This window comes from Mustelus asterias, chromosome 18, assembly GCF_964213995.1.
Source record: "Mustelus asterias chromosome 18, sMusAst1.hap1.1, whole genome shotgun sequence".
Classification (NCBI taxonomy): domain Eukaryota; kingdom Metazoa; phylum Chordata; class Chondrichthyes; order Carcharhiniformes; family Triakidae; genus Mustelus; species Mustelus asterias.
The window spans coordinates 67,992,463-68,010,840 of record NC_135818.1 but is presented as its reverse complement, the minus strand read 5'-3'; the positions used below and the strand labels follow the sequence as shown (position 1 = coordinate 68,010,840).

Below are 18,378 nucleotides of genomic sequence, written 5' to 3'. Positions count from 1 at the left end.
TGAAAATCCCCCAGTCGCCACACTCCGGCGCCTATTCGGGTACACTGAGGGAGAATTTAGCATGACCAATGCACCTAACCAGCATGTCTTTCGGACTTTGGGAGGAAGCCGGAACACCCAGAGGAAACCCATGCAGACATGGAGGGAACATGCAGTCTCCGCACAGACAGTAACCCAAACCGGAAATCAAACCCAGATCTCTGGCGCTGTGAGGCAGCAGTGCTAACCATTGTGCCATCGTGCTACCCATTCGGCAGAGACTATTCAGCCCATTGAGCCTGCAGTGACAACAATCCCACACAGGCCCTATCCCTGTAACCCCACGTATTTACCCTGCTAATCCCCCTGACACTAAGGGGCAATTTAGCCTGAGCAATCAACCTAACCTGCACGTCTTTGGACTGTGTGGGAGGAAACCCACACAAACACAGGAGAACTCTACAGTCACCCAAGGCCGTAATTGAACCTGGGTCCCTGGCACTAACCACTGTGCCACCGTGCCTTCTATCAAAGGGTGGAGAGTCTGTGGAATTCACTATCCCATCACGTGGTGGATGCCAGGACTTGAGTAAATTTGAGCAGCTGGACAGATTTTTAATTAGTAAGGGTTTGAAGGGCTATGATGAATAGACAGGAAAGTGGAGTTAAGGCTGAGATGAGATCAGCCATGATCATATTAAATGGTGGAACAGGCTCGAGGGGCTAAACTGCCCACTCCTGCTCCTAGTTCTTACGATTTTGTTCTGATTCATTTATAATTTACTGTATTTGGCATATGCAAACCTTGGAAAGTTTTAAAAAACACTTAGCTTGTAAACCACAAACTCCTTAACAATGAATAGAAAGAGAATTGTTTAAAAGTTTAGAATTTGACTCGGTTTGACATCACATTAAAGGCTATGAAGCTTGATTGTGTACTTCAAGGAGTGCTCTGTCCAAACACCCCCACCTGATGGATTTGTATATATGGCAGGTGGAATTATATTAAATTGCGATAATTTAATTAAATATAAATCCTCGGTCATCATCTGCCAACCTTGTCTGGGTCTTCAAAACACGAGCTTTACTAGGAAGGCAATTGCAGCGCACAGTTAGTGCCGCTTTGACAGCTTTACTGCTACAGTGTCTGCCTGCATGTTAAAGGATGAAGAATGGATATCACTTGCACATATAACGGGTTTCTGAAATAAATAATATGCTATCCATTCTGTGCAGGCATAAATAAAAACTTCCCACAAAACCCGCAAAGGAGTCAAAAGAACATATCTGCGGTTTTAGCAAAGCACCCGATGCGGTGAGAGAACAAAAAATAGCTAGTCAAAGATGTCCAATAAACTTTTACTTTCATCAAAAAACAATAAAACTGAATTATACAAAATTAAAGGTACAAAGCAATTGCCATAATAGTGAGTACTTAAATCTGTTGCATAGAAATCAAAAGCAAATATGGAATTAAGTATACAAATGCTAATTACAAGTTGCCTTTCGTATTTTAATAAGGTTAAATTATATGAAATTTGCATTTCTATTGGGTTCAAGTTATTGCTGCCTCTGAAACATTGATACCTGCATTTACCTAATACATGGAAACAATAGTAAGGCACTAAAAAGGATAATGTACTTGGATACTGTCAGCAAAGGTATTAGATACACTAGAGGCTCCTAGCACAGAATTCTGCCCAATAAAACTGTAGTTATTTTCCAATATTTATGTCATACAGGATTTCATGGTTAATAGTTTGTGCAAAGTGAAAATAAAACATTAATAACACAACTTAATTTTTATTTCAAGTGCATCATCTTCTGGGTCATGGTTGAAAACTATATAGGCTTTAAAATAATGCTCACATAATTTAGATCTTAGCATTATACAGTGCAGTAGTTAAAACCTTTGATTTGATTAGATGTCAGGTCAATGGTATATTCCGTTTTAATAGTTTGAAAAATGTGAATGAGGGTTTATTAATGACACAGTTTCAAACTGTTTTAACATTATAAATCATGCACAAGCGATAGTGGTGATCTTTCAATTACAATTCACTCATTTATATTGCGAAATAACGTTACTCGATTCTATTTTAAAGTCAGCTTGCCTTTTGATTAGCCAGACAAACTTAATTTCGAAAAGAAATGTGTAAAACACTGTGGTGTTTTGAGATGTTCAAAATTCAAATTTACTCTTTTACCCAGATTAGTTTCTCGAAAGATAATTAATATTCTAATTGCTTTGCTAAAAACGAGTCGAAACTTGCTGGGAATTATGAATGGATGCTGTGGAGATCTGCTATTTGATAAAGAAATAATCCTCAAATGTGCTGACTGGTAGTTATTTATCATTAATACTTATAAACATGCACCAGCCAGTTGTCTTTGCAATTGAATATTTTATTTGAAAATAAAAACATGGTACTGGATCATTGTGAGAAGTATTGACGCAAAGCTACACTTTATAACTAGAAAACCTATTATACCCAAAGTATGTTTCAAAAATGCATTTCAATTCTGTAGCTATTGTTTCTGATGATTTGTTATTCAAGCAGCAGTCTTCTGTAGAGTAAAAGTGAAACCAATCAAATGTGTAAAATACTGCATTGTGCCAATACTAAACTCCCACAAGATGTTGTAGAGTTAAATTGAAACAAATAAATCAAATGTCTATTATACTGCACTATGCCAAGAGTAAACTCCACAAGATGTTGTCCGTTAAAGGTAATCGGTCCAACCTTGTATAATTAGCTCTTACTTTCCCAAGAGTCAGAGATATAAATTATGTACTCAACATTTTATTCATTGATCATTCTAATTCTCAAGAAGGACATTTCACCATTAAGATGGTTTTAAAAAATAATTACAAAGATCTGCTTGTTTGGTTCTGTGCATTTTGGTACATTTACACTTTTACTAACAACATAATTGGTAATACATGCTTGGAAGGGGTACTGACATCAGACAAGAGTAACTCCAAAATACAGTTAAAGCCAACAGCATCTGGTTAAGAATGCCAGAGTTGATTTATTTCCTAACAGTATGATTGATAGAGAGATCCCAGAAAAAAAGGATCCCAGCAGTTAGAATCCCTGTGAAACTCTTTTTGATTAATTATGCCTCAATTTTAACTTGGGGCTGCTGACAAACCATACAATGACACCCAGGCAATGTTAATGCTTGCCAAAAAATTGGCATAAGGGTTTTAAGAACGTTAAAGTAATCATTACCAAAACACTGTGCGCTCTGCAACACAGCTTTCAGCTTATATAATGCATTTTCAGATAAATTACTATACCGTGCATGCTTCTAGTTTTCTTTTCTCCTGAGTGAAGTTAAATTATGCGTCTTGAGCAGAATCAAATTAGCTCTTTATGGTACCTATGGACAATCCTATGGACTATTTTACCGGCAAAAGATTACTGTTCTTCAAGTTCGTAAAAGAAGGCGGTCATTGCTAGGCGGAGCAAACCTGACAGGAAAATGCCTGCTACGCTCAGAGAAATTGCATCAGTGGTGTGAATATGGGGAAAAAGTGGGATTAGGCTATTGAGTTGGATGATCAGCCATGATCGTGATGAATGGCGGAGCAGGCTCGAAGGGCCAAATAGCCTCCTCCTGTCCCTATCTTCTATGTTTCTATGTGAGAAAAGCGCCGCATTTCCCTGACCAGATAATTAAACTGGTAACTGGAAGATTCCAAACATTTAAAAGCTGAGAAACTCTTCAGAAAATGCCACAGGCTCACAACTGTACAAGTATTGGGAGACTGAGTTTCTTAATCAGCAGCCAATGAATTAGTTGCACTAAGAATGAAAAGGTTTTTCAGCCTGCGCAGGCACTACTTTAAAGTGGATCCGATTTCCATCAATACCATTTTAATGTGGTATTATGTCAGGCTCCGGAGACTGTGTCATCTAAAAATATCTTTGAGAGACTGGAGTTCAGTGCAGTGCTCAGTAAAGTCCTTCCTGGGTTCTCGATTACAGTACACCGCTAATAAATGAACAATCCGTTTGTGCAGCATGCTATTAACACCATTTCCAATAATTTTTCATTACAACCATTCATCAATAATGTCAGCTAGACAGATAATCACTTCCGTTCAGTGAGCATTTGACTATCACCACAAGTTCCTTCCCATCCTTGATTGCAATTTTATGAACGAAACAAAACGTGAAAGCAAATGAGTTCAGGAAGCAGCAGGCAATTAAAAAACAGGTAGCGATTCCATGGAGAATATTCACAAAGTAAAGTGAATTGGACATTACGAAAATTACAACCAGCAATTTCTGATGGATTACTTAGTAATGCTGATTACTTGAGTAATTGTATCTGGACCACAAACAGGTATTCTTCATTTTATTATTGAAAGTAAAGATTTGCGTTGATATACCCAGCAAAGGAGGAGGAAATAATATGGGGCAGAGTAGATGAAGGAGTGGACCAGGAGGGAACGGTCTCTGAAAGAGGAGGGAAATGACAGAGAATTATCCGTTGAACAAGGGGGCTGGTGAGACAGAAAGTGAGGACAGGAGTGGGTGCATTGGAGTGGGTGCATTGCCGAGAGCAGAAGTGCAGGAAATGGAATGAACACAGTCAAGGTCCCTGCTAAAAATGGCGGCCGAGGATGGGAATCCATGGTTGAGGGAAAAAGGATATGTCAGAAATGCTAGGATGGAAAGTTTGCAACATCAGGACAAATGGGATGGAGGTGGAGAAACTATGAGAATGGAATAGAGTCCTCGCAGGAACTGAGGTAGGAAGAATTGTAGTTAAGGTATCTGGGCAAGCTAATGGGCTTATACTGAACATTGGTTGATAGCTTGAGGATTCCCAGAACTGGAGAAAGAAAACAGAGAAGGGAAGAATCAGAGTTGGATCATGTGAAGGCAGGAAAGGGGGGGGGGGGGGGGAATTAGAAGTAAAGTTGATGATCTTTTCCAGTGCGGGAGCCAAAGAGTCGGGGTTATTGGGGAAGGGATGGAATGTGGAATTGAGGCGACAGTCAGATCAACCATGATCTTGCTGCATGGTGGAGAAGGCTCAAGGGGCCGACTGGTCTATTCCTGCGCACAATACGTACGTTTGTATAGCGCCTTTCATGTTCACGGGACACATCACAGTTCTCTACAGCCAGTGAGCTACTTTTGAAGGGTTTTCATTGTTGCAACATAATGTATTGTAATTTTGTTTTTATGTCCTATTTGTTTCGCAAATATACTCAAAGGGACCTCTAGCTGTTTTCTATTTATCTGATGCTTCCTGTTTTAATTTGGTTCCAAATTGCATTCTGATTTTAAAATGGCAATCTGGAACTTGCCAGGCAGATTAACAAGAACGCTTTGATGATTGATCAGCTAATGCTTGTTGGAAGGAAACAGTGTCTGTCTCGCTGTCATTTATTGATGAATGGCTGCAATATTTTGTAATTTAATAATATGTTGATCCAATGTTCAGTATTTATTGCTGTTGAGCCCAGAAAGATATGAGAAATTACAAGTTCCAGAGCCGCTCACATACTGGTATACATTTATCAAAAATACTCCCCTTGCCTTGAAAAATCCTAGATTACAAGAACAACCTTGCTACACTGGCTGAAAACTCCCAAACCTCCTCCCTTCAAACCAAGCCTATGTGTACTTAAATTCAACTTTTTAGTTTTTTCCTGTTGATTCACATTCATTGGAGAGCTGACTGGATTTGGCTGTCAGCAATCCTCAGGATTCTTGCGTACATTTAGCAGATATGAGGATCCTTTTATTTTTCTACGCCTGCACTAATCTCCCATGGTGAAGAGGTCAGTTTGCCTCATCTTTATCTTCATCTCGTGGGGTGGCACACTGGTTAGCACTGCTGCCTCTCAGCGCCAAGGACCCGGGTTCGATTCCCGGTTTGGGTTACTGTCTGTGCAGAGTTTGCACATTCGCCATGTGTCTGCGTCCTCAAGGTGCTCCGGTTTCCTCCCACAGTCCGAAAGACGTGCTGGTTAGGTGCATTGGCCGAGCTAAATTCTCCCTCGGTGTACCCAAACAGGCGCCGGAGTGTGGCAACTAGGGGATTTCCACAGTAACTTCATTGCAGTGTTAATGTAAGCCTACTTGTGACACAAATAAATAAACTTCAAACTTTTTTTATCGTCTCAGTTTGTCTACTCCATTCCAGTTAAGCAGCTGATTATTGTATATTGTTCAACAGAATTACCATTTTAAATAGAAGGCATGCAATTGATCTTCGTTTGGATTGAGGATGATGGCGTGCACATTTCACCAAGATGCTCTTATTAAGTTGGCTTGATAGAGCATGGCTCATTTGCAGGAAGACATCTCGGGGTACTTGGCAATGAGGGAGAAATGGGTTTGGTGCACAGAAAGCACGGGAAACGATGAGGGGAATGGGATGGAATTGCTGCTTTGGACAACCAAACGTGTTGTTGCCGAAAGGGAGGTAGAGATTTTTGAGAAGGGGGCAAGGCATCAAGACAAAGGATGCAGAATTGAGGTTTCCCAGAGGCAGCAGCATATCAGCATTCAACAGCAAAAAATACTGCACATTGGATCGACATATTATCAAGCCACATCAAATTATAATATATTAGAAATAGTTGTAATATCAAATTATTTTATATTATAACCATTCATCAATAAATGACAAGTAGACAGACACTGTTTGCTTCCAACAAGCTGATCAATCACCAGAATGTCCTTGTTAATCTGCCTGGCGAGTTCCAGATTGCCATGTTAAAATCAAAATACAATTTGGAACCAAATTAAAACAGGAAGCATCAGACCATGGAGTTGTCCATTGTGGACAGCAAGGAGTGAGAAGTTCAGTATCGGGAGAGCAAAGGGTGCATTCATAGGAAGAGCGTGATAAAACAGGACACACACACACATTTGAAAACAAGGATGGATATTTTGAAATTGACCCAGCAGTACGCAGCAAGCTTAGTGATCATGCTGGAATCATGGGAATTAAAGCGTAGGGGAAGTTGCAGGCTTGCAGCACTTTGGATGAGTTGAAGTTAGTGGAGGGAATGAGGTGGCTCCTCTGGCCACAGCGGCCGATGGTGAAAGCACGGACAGCAGGAGATGGGGTGGAGGGATTAATTCTGCCAGAGGTGGAAGAAAGTGGTTTTGGTCCCAGAGGAAGGAAGAGGGAAGAAGCTGAACTTGGGATTGCCAATTGATGAGTCCATCAATTTTCAAAGATACCAGACTTGTCACTTCCATTTTAACTTCATGCTATAAACCTGTATCTGCTGCACCAAAATGCCCTTCACTTAAAACCATGCAAAGACCGAACTTTCATTTCCATTTTTATGGGCCGTTTACCTTATCGTGTTCAAGTGAAAGCAATCATACACTTGCTGACAAGTTTAGTTGACCAGTTTTCTTGAGGGGCAAGTGTACGTTTCCTTGCATAAAAATTAAACTCAAGTTGCAACATTTAAAAAATAAAATTATTTCCAAGACGAATGTCCAGCACTCATTCCAAGATCTTGAATGAGATTTATCCTTTGTGTCAAAGAAATGTATTCTTACAACTGCAAAAAGGTCGAGTGTATTAGAAAATATATTGTAGCATGGTGCTTCCAAGCATGTTTAAATACCCATCTCGCTCAATGTCCTGATGTGTTTACATAGCGCCAACAGCCCAAGGGAACTCATCTTGTTAGCAACTGCTGCGTGTATTTATTTCTTTCTAAGTGTCACAAGTAGGCTTCCATTAACACGGCAATGAAGTTACTGTGAAAATCCCCTAGTCACCACAATCCGGGGCCTGTTCAGGCACACTGAGGGGGAATTTAGCATGGTCAATGCACCTAACCAGCACGTCTTTCGAACTGGGGGGAGAAAACTGGAACACCCGGAGGAAACCCACACAGACACGGGGAGAACGTGCAGACTCCGCACAGACAGTGACCCAAGCCATGATTCGAACCCGGGTCCCTGGTGCTATGAAGCAGCAATGCTAACCACTGTGCCACCGTGCTGCTGGGATTGCCAATGTCAACGCGTGCAAGGTAAGGACAAAGTACACAAGATCAGGGTTTAATTTAATTGAGAATTATCCCTCTTTATCTACTACTAATTCTTTGCCCTTAGTAACTTGAAACAGGCTGCCCGTGGTTTTGTATCCATTAGAATGTAAAAAGGTTGCCTCCTTTATTTTGGAATTAGCTTTTAATATAACAACCACCCCCACCCTAAGTTCAGTACATCAACTAATCATTTAAAATTAACCATCCATTAGCTCCAGGGAAATAATCACCATTCATATTTTGTCAATGCACATTAAATAAATCCAATAAAGTGTCTTTGCTAAAGCCAAATTTAATATCTATATATTTAATTGCTGCTCTAAATGATTACCTGTGTGAATTTCACAAAGCAACAAGTATGGATTGCTTCATTCAACCAGATATTACTGGACTCGCCTGTTGGACTTAATGGAACAGATGAGGGAAAAAGGATGATACATTGCTCTTCGGACAATAAAAAGAATGCAAGCTCAAGAGTGTAATCCCGACTTTTATTTCGGTTGTCAGAAAAAAAAACCTCATCACTTACAAATGCCGATGGCCCTTCCACGCATGAAATAAAAGTTGGATTCCTACTCCAAGGTGCAATGTCCAGGTTATCGGTATGAATGTGAACACAATAGTTAAAATAGCTTAGTGGATTGTCTCTTGAAAAACAAAATTTGCAGACCTGAGACAAATAAAAACAAGAGTAACAAATACTCGGGTGGTTAGATCTGTCGAAATATAATATAACAGGTTGGTTAAATCAGAGCCCCCATTGCACAAAGATATATCTACATCGGTTTTAATTGAAACCAAATGTTTCCTGTTTGCTTGAATGCGCTGTTGGCAGAACACTAAAATGCAATAATACAGTCCCCCAACAAAACCATATGCTTACTATGGGTTCCTAGATGGACAGTTACTGCACAACATTTTCTGAATGTACAAACTTAATGCATTGTTCATTTTAGAATTCATCAATTCGCAGTTCTTGTGTATCTGCGTTTAGAAGTGTAACTCTTATCTATTTTTAAGATTGTCTTCACATTGAGACTATTTCCAGCGTTTGTTTCCACGTGGCGTTTTGTGCCAATCTCTTCGAGAGAGGAAAAAAAAGATTAAAACACATTACTTATTCGATTATTTTCTGATTCCATCCTCCTTCCTCATCTTACGTGACCTGGTAGCTTTAGTTTACTCAGATATTCCTCTCGATTATCTTTTGAGCTAGACGGTGTCTCGGAGTTGGAGGCATTGCCGGGGTTTTACTGCCTCGCCCGCCCCGAAGTTCGTAAGATCCTGCCGAGGCCAATGGAGAATGCCGTTCTTCGAGGTTCGCCCACCCCGATTTCGGGGCAGGCGTGACAGTAAAATTCAGGCAATTATACGTCTGCAGCTCGTACGCTCGCTTTCCAAATCGGTTTCCTGACTTTGTTTAGCTTATATTCATATGTTAACTGCATGAAATAAATACTGGAGGAAATAATAAAAACTTTCCATATGCAATATTTCCAGGAGATTTTTGGCTGGTTGGCTAGCTATTAACTTAACCTGTGGTGTTCCCAAATTCACATCATTACTGTGACAATTAAGAAAATTAGCTCCTGAACAGTGTTCTTGAAAAGGTTTGATCTTTGTCAACCTAGTCAACAGTGGCCACTTGCAAGTGTAAGAAATGCAAATAAAATGTTAACTCTCCCTGGTCAGCTCTTATCAACAACAGAATTAACAAGAGCCAGAGGTGACTGACTGGAATGTAACTAATCATTCAGTTAGCACTGATGCAAAGATCTGGTCAGGATGATACGAGCTAATGTAATTAAGTAATTGGAGCAAATGAAGAGAATTTTGGAACATATTTTTAAAAACTGCGCAGGATCTTTCTAATAAACAAAACACTCAGCTAGCATTCAGGAAAATGAATGAAACACTCAACTAGCTTTGGAAAATGCCAACAATATGCTTCCAAGCATCCAGGAAACTTCTGGTAAACATTATGTAAATGTTTAAAAATACAGATTGAGGTCCAATTGGCTTAATGGCAGAATTGATAGTGCTGGTAAAAATATTTTGAAAGACTTAATCTAGCAAATCAAATCAAGATGATTCCAATCTCCTGACTGAGCCAGTGTTGCTGTTTTAGAAAAAAACAAAACTTGAGAGTTCTTGGAACTGCCTAAAATTATTCGACACAACTAAAGTTAAATTGGAGCTCTACTGCATCATATGCACGATACACAGGGAGTAATACAGTTGTCAGCACAATCCTGATTTCAAGTGATAAATCTATCTAATTTGTAAGTATCTATAAGTACTAAGTATTTGCATAACTTAAATCATAATGTAAATGATACAGACTAGCTATATTTTTACCTGGCATTTATTAACAGCCCAGAATTTGCTACCAAAATAATGGCCGATTTAGTAGCACTTGCCATTATCAAGTGTGTAATCATCTAGCAACTTGAGGCAAGGAAGAGATACCCTGTGAATTATAATTCACCAAAAGTTGATGGACAAGTAACACCATGGATATTAAAATTTATTTAATTTTTTCTTACTTTTACTTTCTGTCCTTTCTCACTCTCTCTCCATCCAATCTTGCTTCACATTTTCATCTTTCTCTATTTTCTCTGGTTCGATCCCACCCTATTGTTCCGTCGCTCCTCAGAACTTGAATCTCACTGTTTGAGAAGTCAGAGTGTAGGTCACTTTGTTCATCCCCGTTCTAAACATCCCTGTGCCATTATCACCTTGTAATTCCAACCCCTTCCCTGGGGGTGAAGGGTGAGGGAAAAAATCTAACTGATCGGGCACAGTGCAAGATGCCAAACTCGCGACAAATTCTGGGCCAATACGCTTCATCAATTGAAGTGAATTATTTTGGAATTACAGCAGCACCTGAATTAAAGCTGAATGGAGGTACAAAATGCAGATATTCCAACCAGATTTTGCGAGAGTCGCTGATATGTACCTCAATGTTCATCGATACATTAATGTCATTTTCTTCCTGTTCCTTTACACTGGGTCTTAACTAAAACAAATTCCTTTAATTATATTTGGCCTGAAGACTGTAATTCAAGGCAGCTTGCATCCATCTGTTAAACAATGTGCTTTGAGAAAAGAAAATTTCAACTGTATTTTTGGGGCCAAAGAAAAACACACAATTTGATGTGAGTAACATTTACCCATTGGAGGAGTATATCAAGAGGGATTTATCACCAGACTATCTTCTCGCCATCCACAGGTCTGCTTAGGACAGCAGCAGTAGAGGTCAGGTGCAGGGAAAGCACAAGTTGACCCAAAGCGAGCTAACTGCTCCAACGCAAGTCAGTGCTGGAAAATAGTTAATTTACTTATTGCTTAGATAAATTTGTTTTCCTCCCCATTTCTACTTTCTGGCTTAACTGTGCTACATATCAGCTGTAGCTGAATTGGAAAGCAGTGACTTGATCTCGGACTTCTGCTAATTCTGAACTGCAGTTGCAGGAGAACGAACTGTTGGAAACCCTTTCAAAACATTCTCTCCCGCCTGCAAGGACACACCTGCCCTGGGCTCAGCACCTCCACATTGGAGTTAAAAGAATCCAGGCAACATTCCATCACCTAATCAGGGTCTGCGTCAATACTGCAATGCAAAATGCTACCAACCCAATCACCAAGGAGACTTGCTCTTTTTTCCCCCCAAACAGCGCACTTTAACGAACCTGGGATTCACTTCACAGGCTACTTTGAACTGAAAACAGAGCAAGATATTCCTAAAAATGGAGTAAAGCACACCACCTCTGACAGGCCATAAAGCAAAAAATCACCAAAGCAAAGATGTGCAACAAAAAAGTTAGTTGGGCTGCTCGGACAGTCTAGTGAGAGAATGATGTTGGTCAGTTAAGTTGTTGTGGAGTTAGAAAAGATAGGACATCATGATCCCATTTTCAAATCTTATGCTTTTAATTCTAAATGTAGTGCTGGTGTTATTTCGTTATGCTAGCTTGCTAATCCTGACACGTGGCCATTATCACCGTGCTTCCGAAATAATGGCTTGTACGATAAGTTGCTCAATTCACCTTTACATGGCTACAAGTGTTTAGGTGCCTACTGTTAAGTTGTATTAATGCTCATCCAGCTTCGGGAAGGCAGTACTGTATGAACAAATACCACTGAGGTCTTTAAATTGCGTTAGCTGAGCTTATCATTTAGCTGCATTAAGGCCACGAGAAAACTTAAGCCAAAAAAGTAAGAGGGTTCCGCTGCAGTGCTTCAGTGTGTTCGATCTAGCACCTTTGGCTCTTTTGCTCCTCGGACTTCCCAGTAACATCCGTGCCAGAACAACAGACATTTTCAAACAAATGGCTCAGTGCTTTGCAGCCAGGCCTGAGAGAAGATGCACACCCGGCCATCTGAAAAGTGAACAGCAGTTAGCAGTAAACTAATATGACTTCCGTGAGGTTTGATAGTTTTAAGTTAGTCCATTACTGCAGCTGGTTCCTTCTTGGACCCGTTCTCCATCTCTTCATCATAGTAAGGAACCAGGAAAGAAATGCTTTCCTTCCTCCAAATATTTTCAGCTTACTGTTTCTTTTTTTAACAATCAGCTTCAACCCTATTAATCAACCGGAACTCTCTTTCTTGTAATCAACTTTCCTTTGTCTTCGTCCACTGCATCATATAATTGCACAACACACACGACATTTTGCACCTCCTCTTTTCCTCTTTTTGGGATGGAACACTGTCAAAATTGCCTCGTCGAACACTGCTTTCAAGCCTTTCTGCGTGAGGGCGGAACATTCTAGGTAACACTGCGCTCCGATCTGAAAAGAACGAGGAAACAAATTATAATTTTTTAAAAAAAGAATCGATTTTGCTTTGTTACAAACCTGGTGAGAGCACCTTCTCATTCAGAAGAATGAGGGGGGATCTTATAGAAACATAAGGTTATGAAGGGAATAGGTAAGATAGAAGCAGGGAGGTTATTTCCACTGGCGGGTGAAACTAGAACTAGGGGCATGGCCTCAAAATAAGGGGGAGCAGATTTAGGACTGAGTTGAGGAGGAACTTCTTCACACAAAGGTTGTGAAACTGTGGAATTCCCTGCCCAGTGAAGCAGTTGAGGCTACCTCTTTGAATGTTTTTAAGGCAAGGATAGATAAATTTTTGAACAGTAAAGGAATCAAGGGTTGAGTGGGCGAGTAAGTGGAGCTGAGTCCACGAAAAGATCAGCCATGATCTTATTGAATGGCAGAGCAGGCTCGAGGGGCCAGATGGCCTACTCCTGCTCCGAGTTCTTATGTTCTTATTTATGTTATTTCAAACCCGCGACCTCTACCCACCTAGAAGGACAGGGGCTGCATGGGAAAACCACCGCCTGCAAGTTCTTCTCCAAGCCAGGCACCATCCCGAATTAGAAATACATCGATGTTCCTTCACTGTCAGGGGGTCAAGATTCTGGAACACCCTTCCTAACAGCATTGCGGGACTGTAGCATTTTCAAGGAGGCAGTTTGCCACCACCTTCTCAAGGACAATTGGGGATGGGCAATAAATATTGGCCTAGCCAGCGATGCCCGCATCCCGTGAAAGAATAAGTTTTTAAAAAGGCATACAACAGACTTATTGATGTATGAATCAGACAGCTTTATGGTTTAAATTGTTCTTGGCTTTTAACCAAACATTTAGAATATTGCAGCACAAATCAAAGTCACGAAGGGAGGACTATCAGATCTGATAACATTTGAAATGTAAATAGTGAACAAGGAAGTTAAGTTTTTCCAAAACTACACTAACCAGAGAAAAAAAAAGGCATGCCCAAACTGGTCAGGTTACAGCACTCCATTGTGGCTCATTGCATTCACTGTCAGCTTATCTGTTATGTTGTAACTGAGAGAACATTTCCTTTGAACTTCCTGGGAATTAAGATACTTTTATACATATGCACTTTGGATGAATGTTTTAATTTAGAAGAAAACTTCAGAAGTTTCACTTTTAAAGGCTTTTTAAAAAAACCAAAGTGGAATTTTAATAGTAACTCGCATAGAAACCTCTGCCCAGTTATCCAGAATGCATCAATCATGGACTCCCTACAGTGCACAATGAGGCCATTCGACCCATCACGCTTGCACCGACAACAATCCCATTCAGACCCTATCCCTGTAACGCTATGTATTTTCCCTGCTAATCCCCCTGACACTAATGGGCAATTTACCATAGCCAATCAACCTAACCTGTACATCTTTGGACTGTGGGAGGAAACCGGAGCACCCGGAGGAACGCCATGCAGACACGGGGAGAACATGCAAACTCCACACAGACAGTGACCCGAGGCCAGAATTGAACCTGGGTTCCTGGCGCTGTGAGGCAGCAGTGCTAACAATGCTAACTGTGCCACTGGGCCACCCCTATCAAGTGATGGTTTGGAGAACAGTTCAGACAACGCAAGTTTCCATCACATATACACTCACTTTAATTGCTGACTTCAGCAACATAGAAAATAGGAGCAGGAGTAGGCCATTCTACCCTTTGAGTCTGCTCCACCATTCACTATGATCATGGCTGATCTTCTATCTCAGCACCATGTTCCTAAGCTCTCCCCATATCCATTGGCATCTTTGCCAAGATGTGCTGGTTAGGTGCATTGACCCGAAAAGGCACTGGAATGTGGTGACTAGGGGAACTTCACAGTAACTTCATTGCAATATTAATGGAAGCCTTATTTATGACTAATAAATAAACCTTTTAGAGTCTAGAAATCTACATATTTCCTTCTTAAATATATTGTGACTTGGCCACCCCAGTCTTTTGTGGTAGTGAATTCTACAGATTCGCCATCCTCTGAGTGAAGAAGTTCCTCCTCACCTTGGGGGTTAGCACTGCTGCCTCTCAGCGCCAGGGACGCGGGTTCGATTCCCGGCTTGGGTCACTGTCTGTGTGGAGTTTGCACATTCTCCCCGTGTCAACGTGGGTTTCCTCCGGGTGCTCCGGTTTCCTCCCACAGTCCAAAGATGTGCAGGTTAGGTGGATTGGCCATGCTAAATTGCCCTTAGTGTCAGCAGGACTAGCGAGGGTAAATGGGGATAGGGCCTGGGTAGGATTGTGGTCGGTACAGACTCGATGGGCTGAATGGTCTCCTCCTGCACTGTAGGATTCTATCTCAGTCCTACACTGTATCCCAAGACTGAAACTCATTGCTCGAGACATCCCAGCCAGAGGAAACAAGATCCCTGCATCCAGCCAGTCTGTAATTCCCTGTTCCCTCCCTACTTTTTTAGTATGAACTGTCTCGGCAGTAAAAAGATATGGTCCTACATAAGAGGTGCCTAATTGTAAATGCATTCAGAATCCTAAAGCATAACGATGTGATGCAAAAATCTCCAAAACACAATTACCTCTTTAGCCAACTTCACACCTTGTTCATATGTAATGGGTTTTTCCTTCATATGAATTAATCGGGCCAGTGTTTTAGGATCATCTCTTAGATCAATCTGAAAATACATTTGATGGGATAACGTTAGACTTTCATATTCACTTTTAAGTATAATAACACTTTGTTATTTCCCCAACATGTTTAGGAATGCAAATTTCCACAGAATAACTCAATGCCCCATGCCAGCGAGAAGCACAGGTGGCGACCTACGAAAAGGCATTTTAATAATTTGCCTTCAAGTACTGCTATAAATGTAAGAAGTCTCACAACACCAGGTTAAAGTCCAGTAGGTTTATCTGGAAGCACGAGCTTTCGGAACGCTGCCCCTTCATCGGGTGAAGGGGCAGCGCTCCGAAAGCTCGTGCTACCACGTAAGACTGTTGGACTTTAACCTGGTGTTGTGAGACTTCTGATTGTGCCTACCCCAGTCCAGCGCCGGCATCTCCACATCATGCTCCAAATGTGGCCACATCACATTTGTGTTATATCCGTTCTTAATTTTCTGATTATCTCTCTTGATGGAAAATATCAACCAGAGAGAATCAGGGTTTTAATGGAAAGCTAATATTTCCTTGCAAAGAAACTGGGTTAGAATGAGACTAACACCCATTAATGTGGGATCGTACCTGAGTTCCAATCAGGACATAAGGCACATGCGGCATACATGCTTTCAGTTCAGTTACCCACTCCTCCTTCACATTGTGGTAAGATGCAGGATTTACCACAGAGAAGCAGATCAAAAACACATCAGTGTTGGGATAGGAGAAAGGTCTCAGTTGATTGTAGTCTTCCTGTAATGAATTAAGAGGAGGGGAGAGCATTAAAATCCACCAACCTGAATCTATTCTTCTTTATTTGGAGATTAATTTTGCTTGTACCCTTGCAAAACTTTGAAAGACCAAAACAACATTTAAGAAATCACTTTCACAGAAGAGCCCACGTGGCTAGATTTATCGCCTCTAATGTTGACATGCAATTGGTTTAAATGGACAATTCTGTCTTAAAATCGGTCTAATAACCAGCTAGACACCATTGTTCAGCAGGTAAACAGTTTTTAATGACTGCTCTCAAGTTGTGAAACCCATTACGTGAATTAAAAGTATCCATGACGTGAATTATGTCTATTGCACTTGGATAATTTATCTTTATTTTCTCATTTCCGAGAACATTCAAATGGTATATTACAAAACAGTGCGCAAGTCATAAGACGAATGTTCACCACATCAATTTACTCTATCAGCGGATATTTATGCAGTTTAAAAAGCTAGAATTCTACATTGCTATTTAATGAGTCAGCTGATCTTCATTTTTCTTTAAATAGTGTTTCCAAAAGTCTATTACCTGAGATGGTCTATTAGGAACCAGAGACCTAAAAATCAATCTACCCGAGGCACACCATTATGTCAATTTACACTTTAATGAGTGATGCTTCAATATTGATAGAACTGGCTATCTTGCTGACTGAAGAGGTGCAATGGGAACTCTTTCCTGCTGAATTAAGCTATTTGACAAGGTTTGCTAAATTATAAAGCTGCTGTCTCAAATTCACACGGGACAAAACAACCCTTGCATCCTTGGATGTGGAAATAAAATCACACTCACAGCTTTTAAACTGGTGCGAAGGAGGGTAACGGGAGCGCCCAAAGTTTATTAAAAGCTAGTTTGATACCATCGTCAAGAGAGGTGTTGATGATAAAATCAGTGTATAAGACAAAGAACTCACATTCTTCCAATTTCCTAAACATAACAGTGTACAATATAGGAGTGACCGAAAGAAGATGCAAATGAATAAAGTGCTTCTTTACTTCCAAAAATGTATGATTGAAGTATTAAATCAAGGACGTTTCCTATCCAGAGTCAATGGTTTAATGGGGCATTTAAAAACAAATGGTTTCATAGAATCCCTACAGTGCAGAAGGAGGCCATTTGGCCCATCGCGTCTGCACTGACCACAATCCCTCCCATGCCCTATTCTCGTAATCCCCCTGACACTGGGGTTAATCTAGCACGGCCAATCAACCTAACCCGCACATCTTTGGACTGTGGGAGGAAACCGGAGCACCCGGAGGAAACCCACGCAGACATGGGGAGAATGCGCAAACTCCACACAGACAGCGACCCGAGGCCGGAACTGAACCCGAGTCCCTGGCGCTGTGAGGCAGCAGTGCTAACCACTGTGCCACCCATCTTTAAACATAAGATGAAAATAATCCACTGACATAGATGATGGATGACGTAGATTATGAGGAGAGACTGAGCAGATTGGGTTTGTACTCGTTGGAATTTAGAAGGCTGAGGGGGGATCTTATAGAGACCTATAAGATAATGAAGGGGCTGGATAGGGTAGAGGTGGAGAGATTCTTTCCACTTAGAAAGGAAACTAGAACTAGAGGGCACAGCCTCAAAATAAAGGGGGGTCAGTTTAGGACAGAGTTGAGGAGGAACTTCTTCTCTCAGAGGGTGGTGAATCTCTGGAATTCTCTGCCCACTGAAGTGGTGGAGGCTATCTCGTCGAATATGTTTAAATCACGGATAGATGGATTCCTGATCGGTAAGGGAATTAGGGTTATAGGCATCAGGCAGGTAAGTGGAACTAATCCACTTCAGATCAGCCATGATCTTATTGAATGGCGGGGCAGGCTCGAGGGGCTAGATGGCCTACTCCTGCTCCTGTTTCTTATGTTCTTATGTTAACAAAATGAAGGTTTTTTAAAATTAATGCAAGTACAGCTCAAATACTGTTGATTAATTTCAAATGAAACTACAAAATCCACAAAGAGCTGAATTTTCAAAGCCCCCTCAACCCCGTTCCCTCCACCCCCAAAGCGGAAAAGGAGGTCGGGATGGTCCTGTAAAAATCAACTGCTGGGCATAGTGATGACCCTAGAACCAGCGACAACCGCCAGCGCGGGGAGAGGCTGGTGGTGTGAACAGGACAAGACAGGAAT

The 18,378-nt window shown here is 41.0% G+C and overlaps 1 protein-coding gene across 1 annotated transcript in view; it reads right to left on the bottom strand.

Annotated features, from left to right (window-relative positions):
• Window positions 1-1,324: 1,324 nt before the first annotated feature.
• rhoj (ras homolog family member J) overlaps window positions 1,325-18,378 on the bottom strand; it is a 53,363-nt gene continuing 36,309 nt past the window's right edge. The window contains exons 3-5 of the mRNA XM_078234239.1: window positions 16,057-16,221; window positions 15,393-15,488; window positions 1,325-12,822 (exon numbers count right to left, since the gene is read on the bottom strand). Of these exons, the coding sequence (XP_078090365.1) occupies window positions 12,676-12,822; window positions 15,393-15,488; window positions 16,057-16,221 (408 nt within the window). The 3' untranslated portion in view covers window positions 1,325-12,675. The remainder of the gene's footprint in view (window positions 12,823-15,392; window positions 15,489-16,056; window positions 16,222-18,378) is intronic.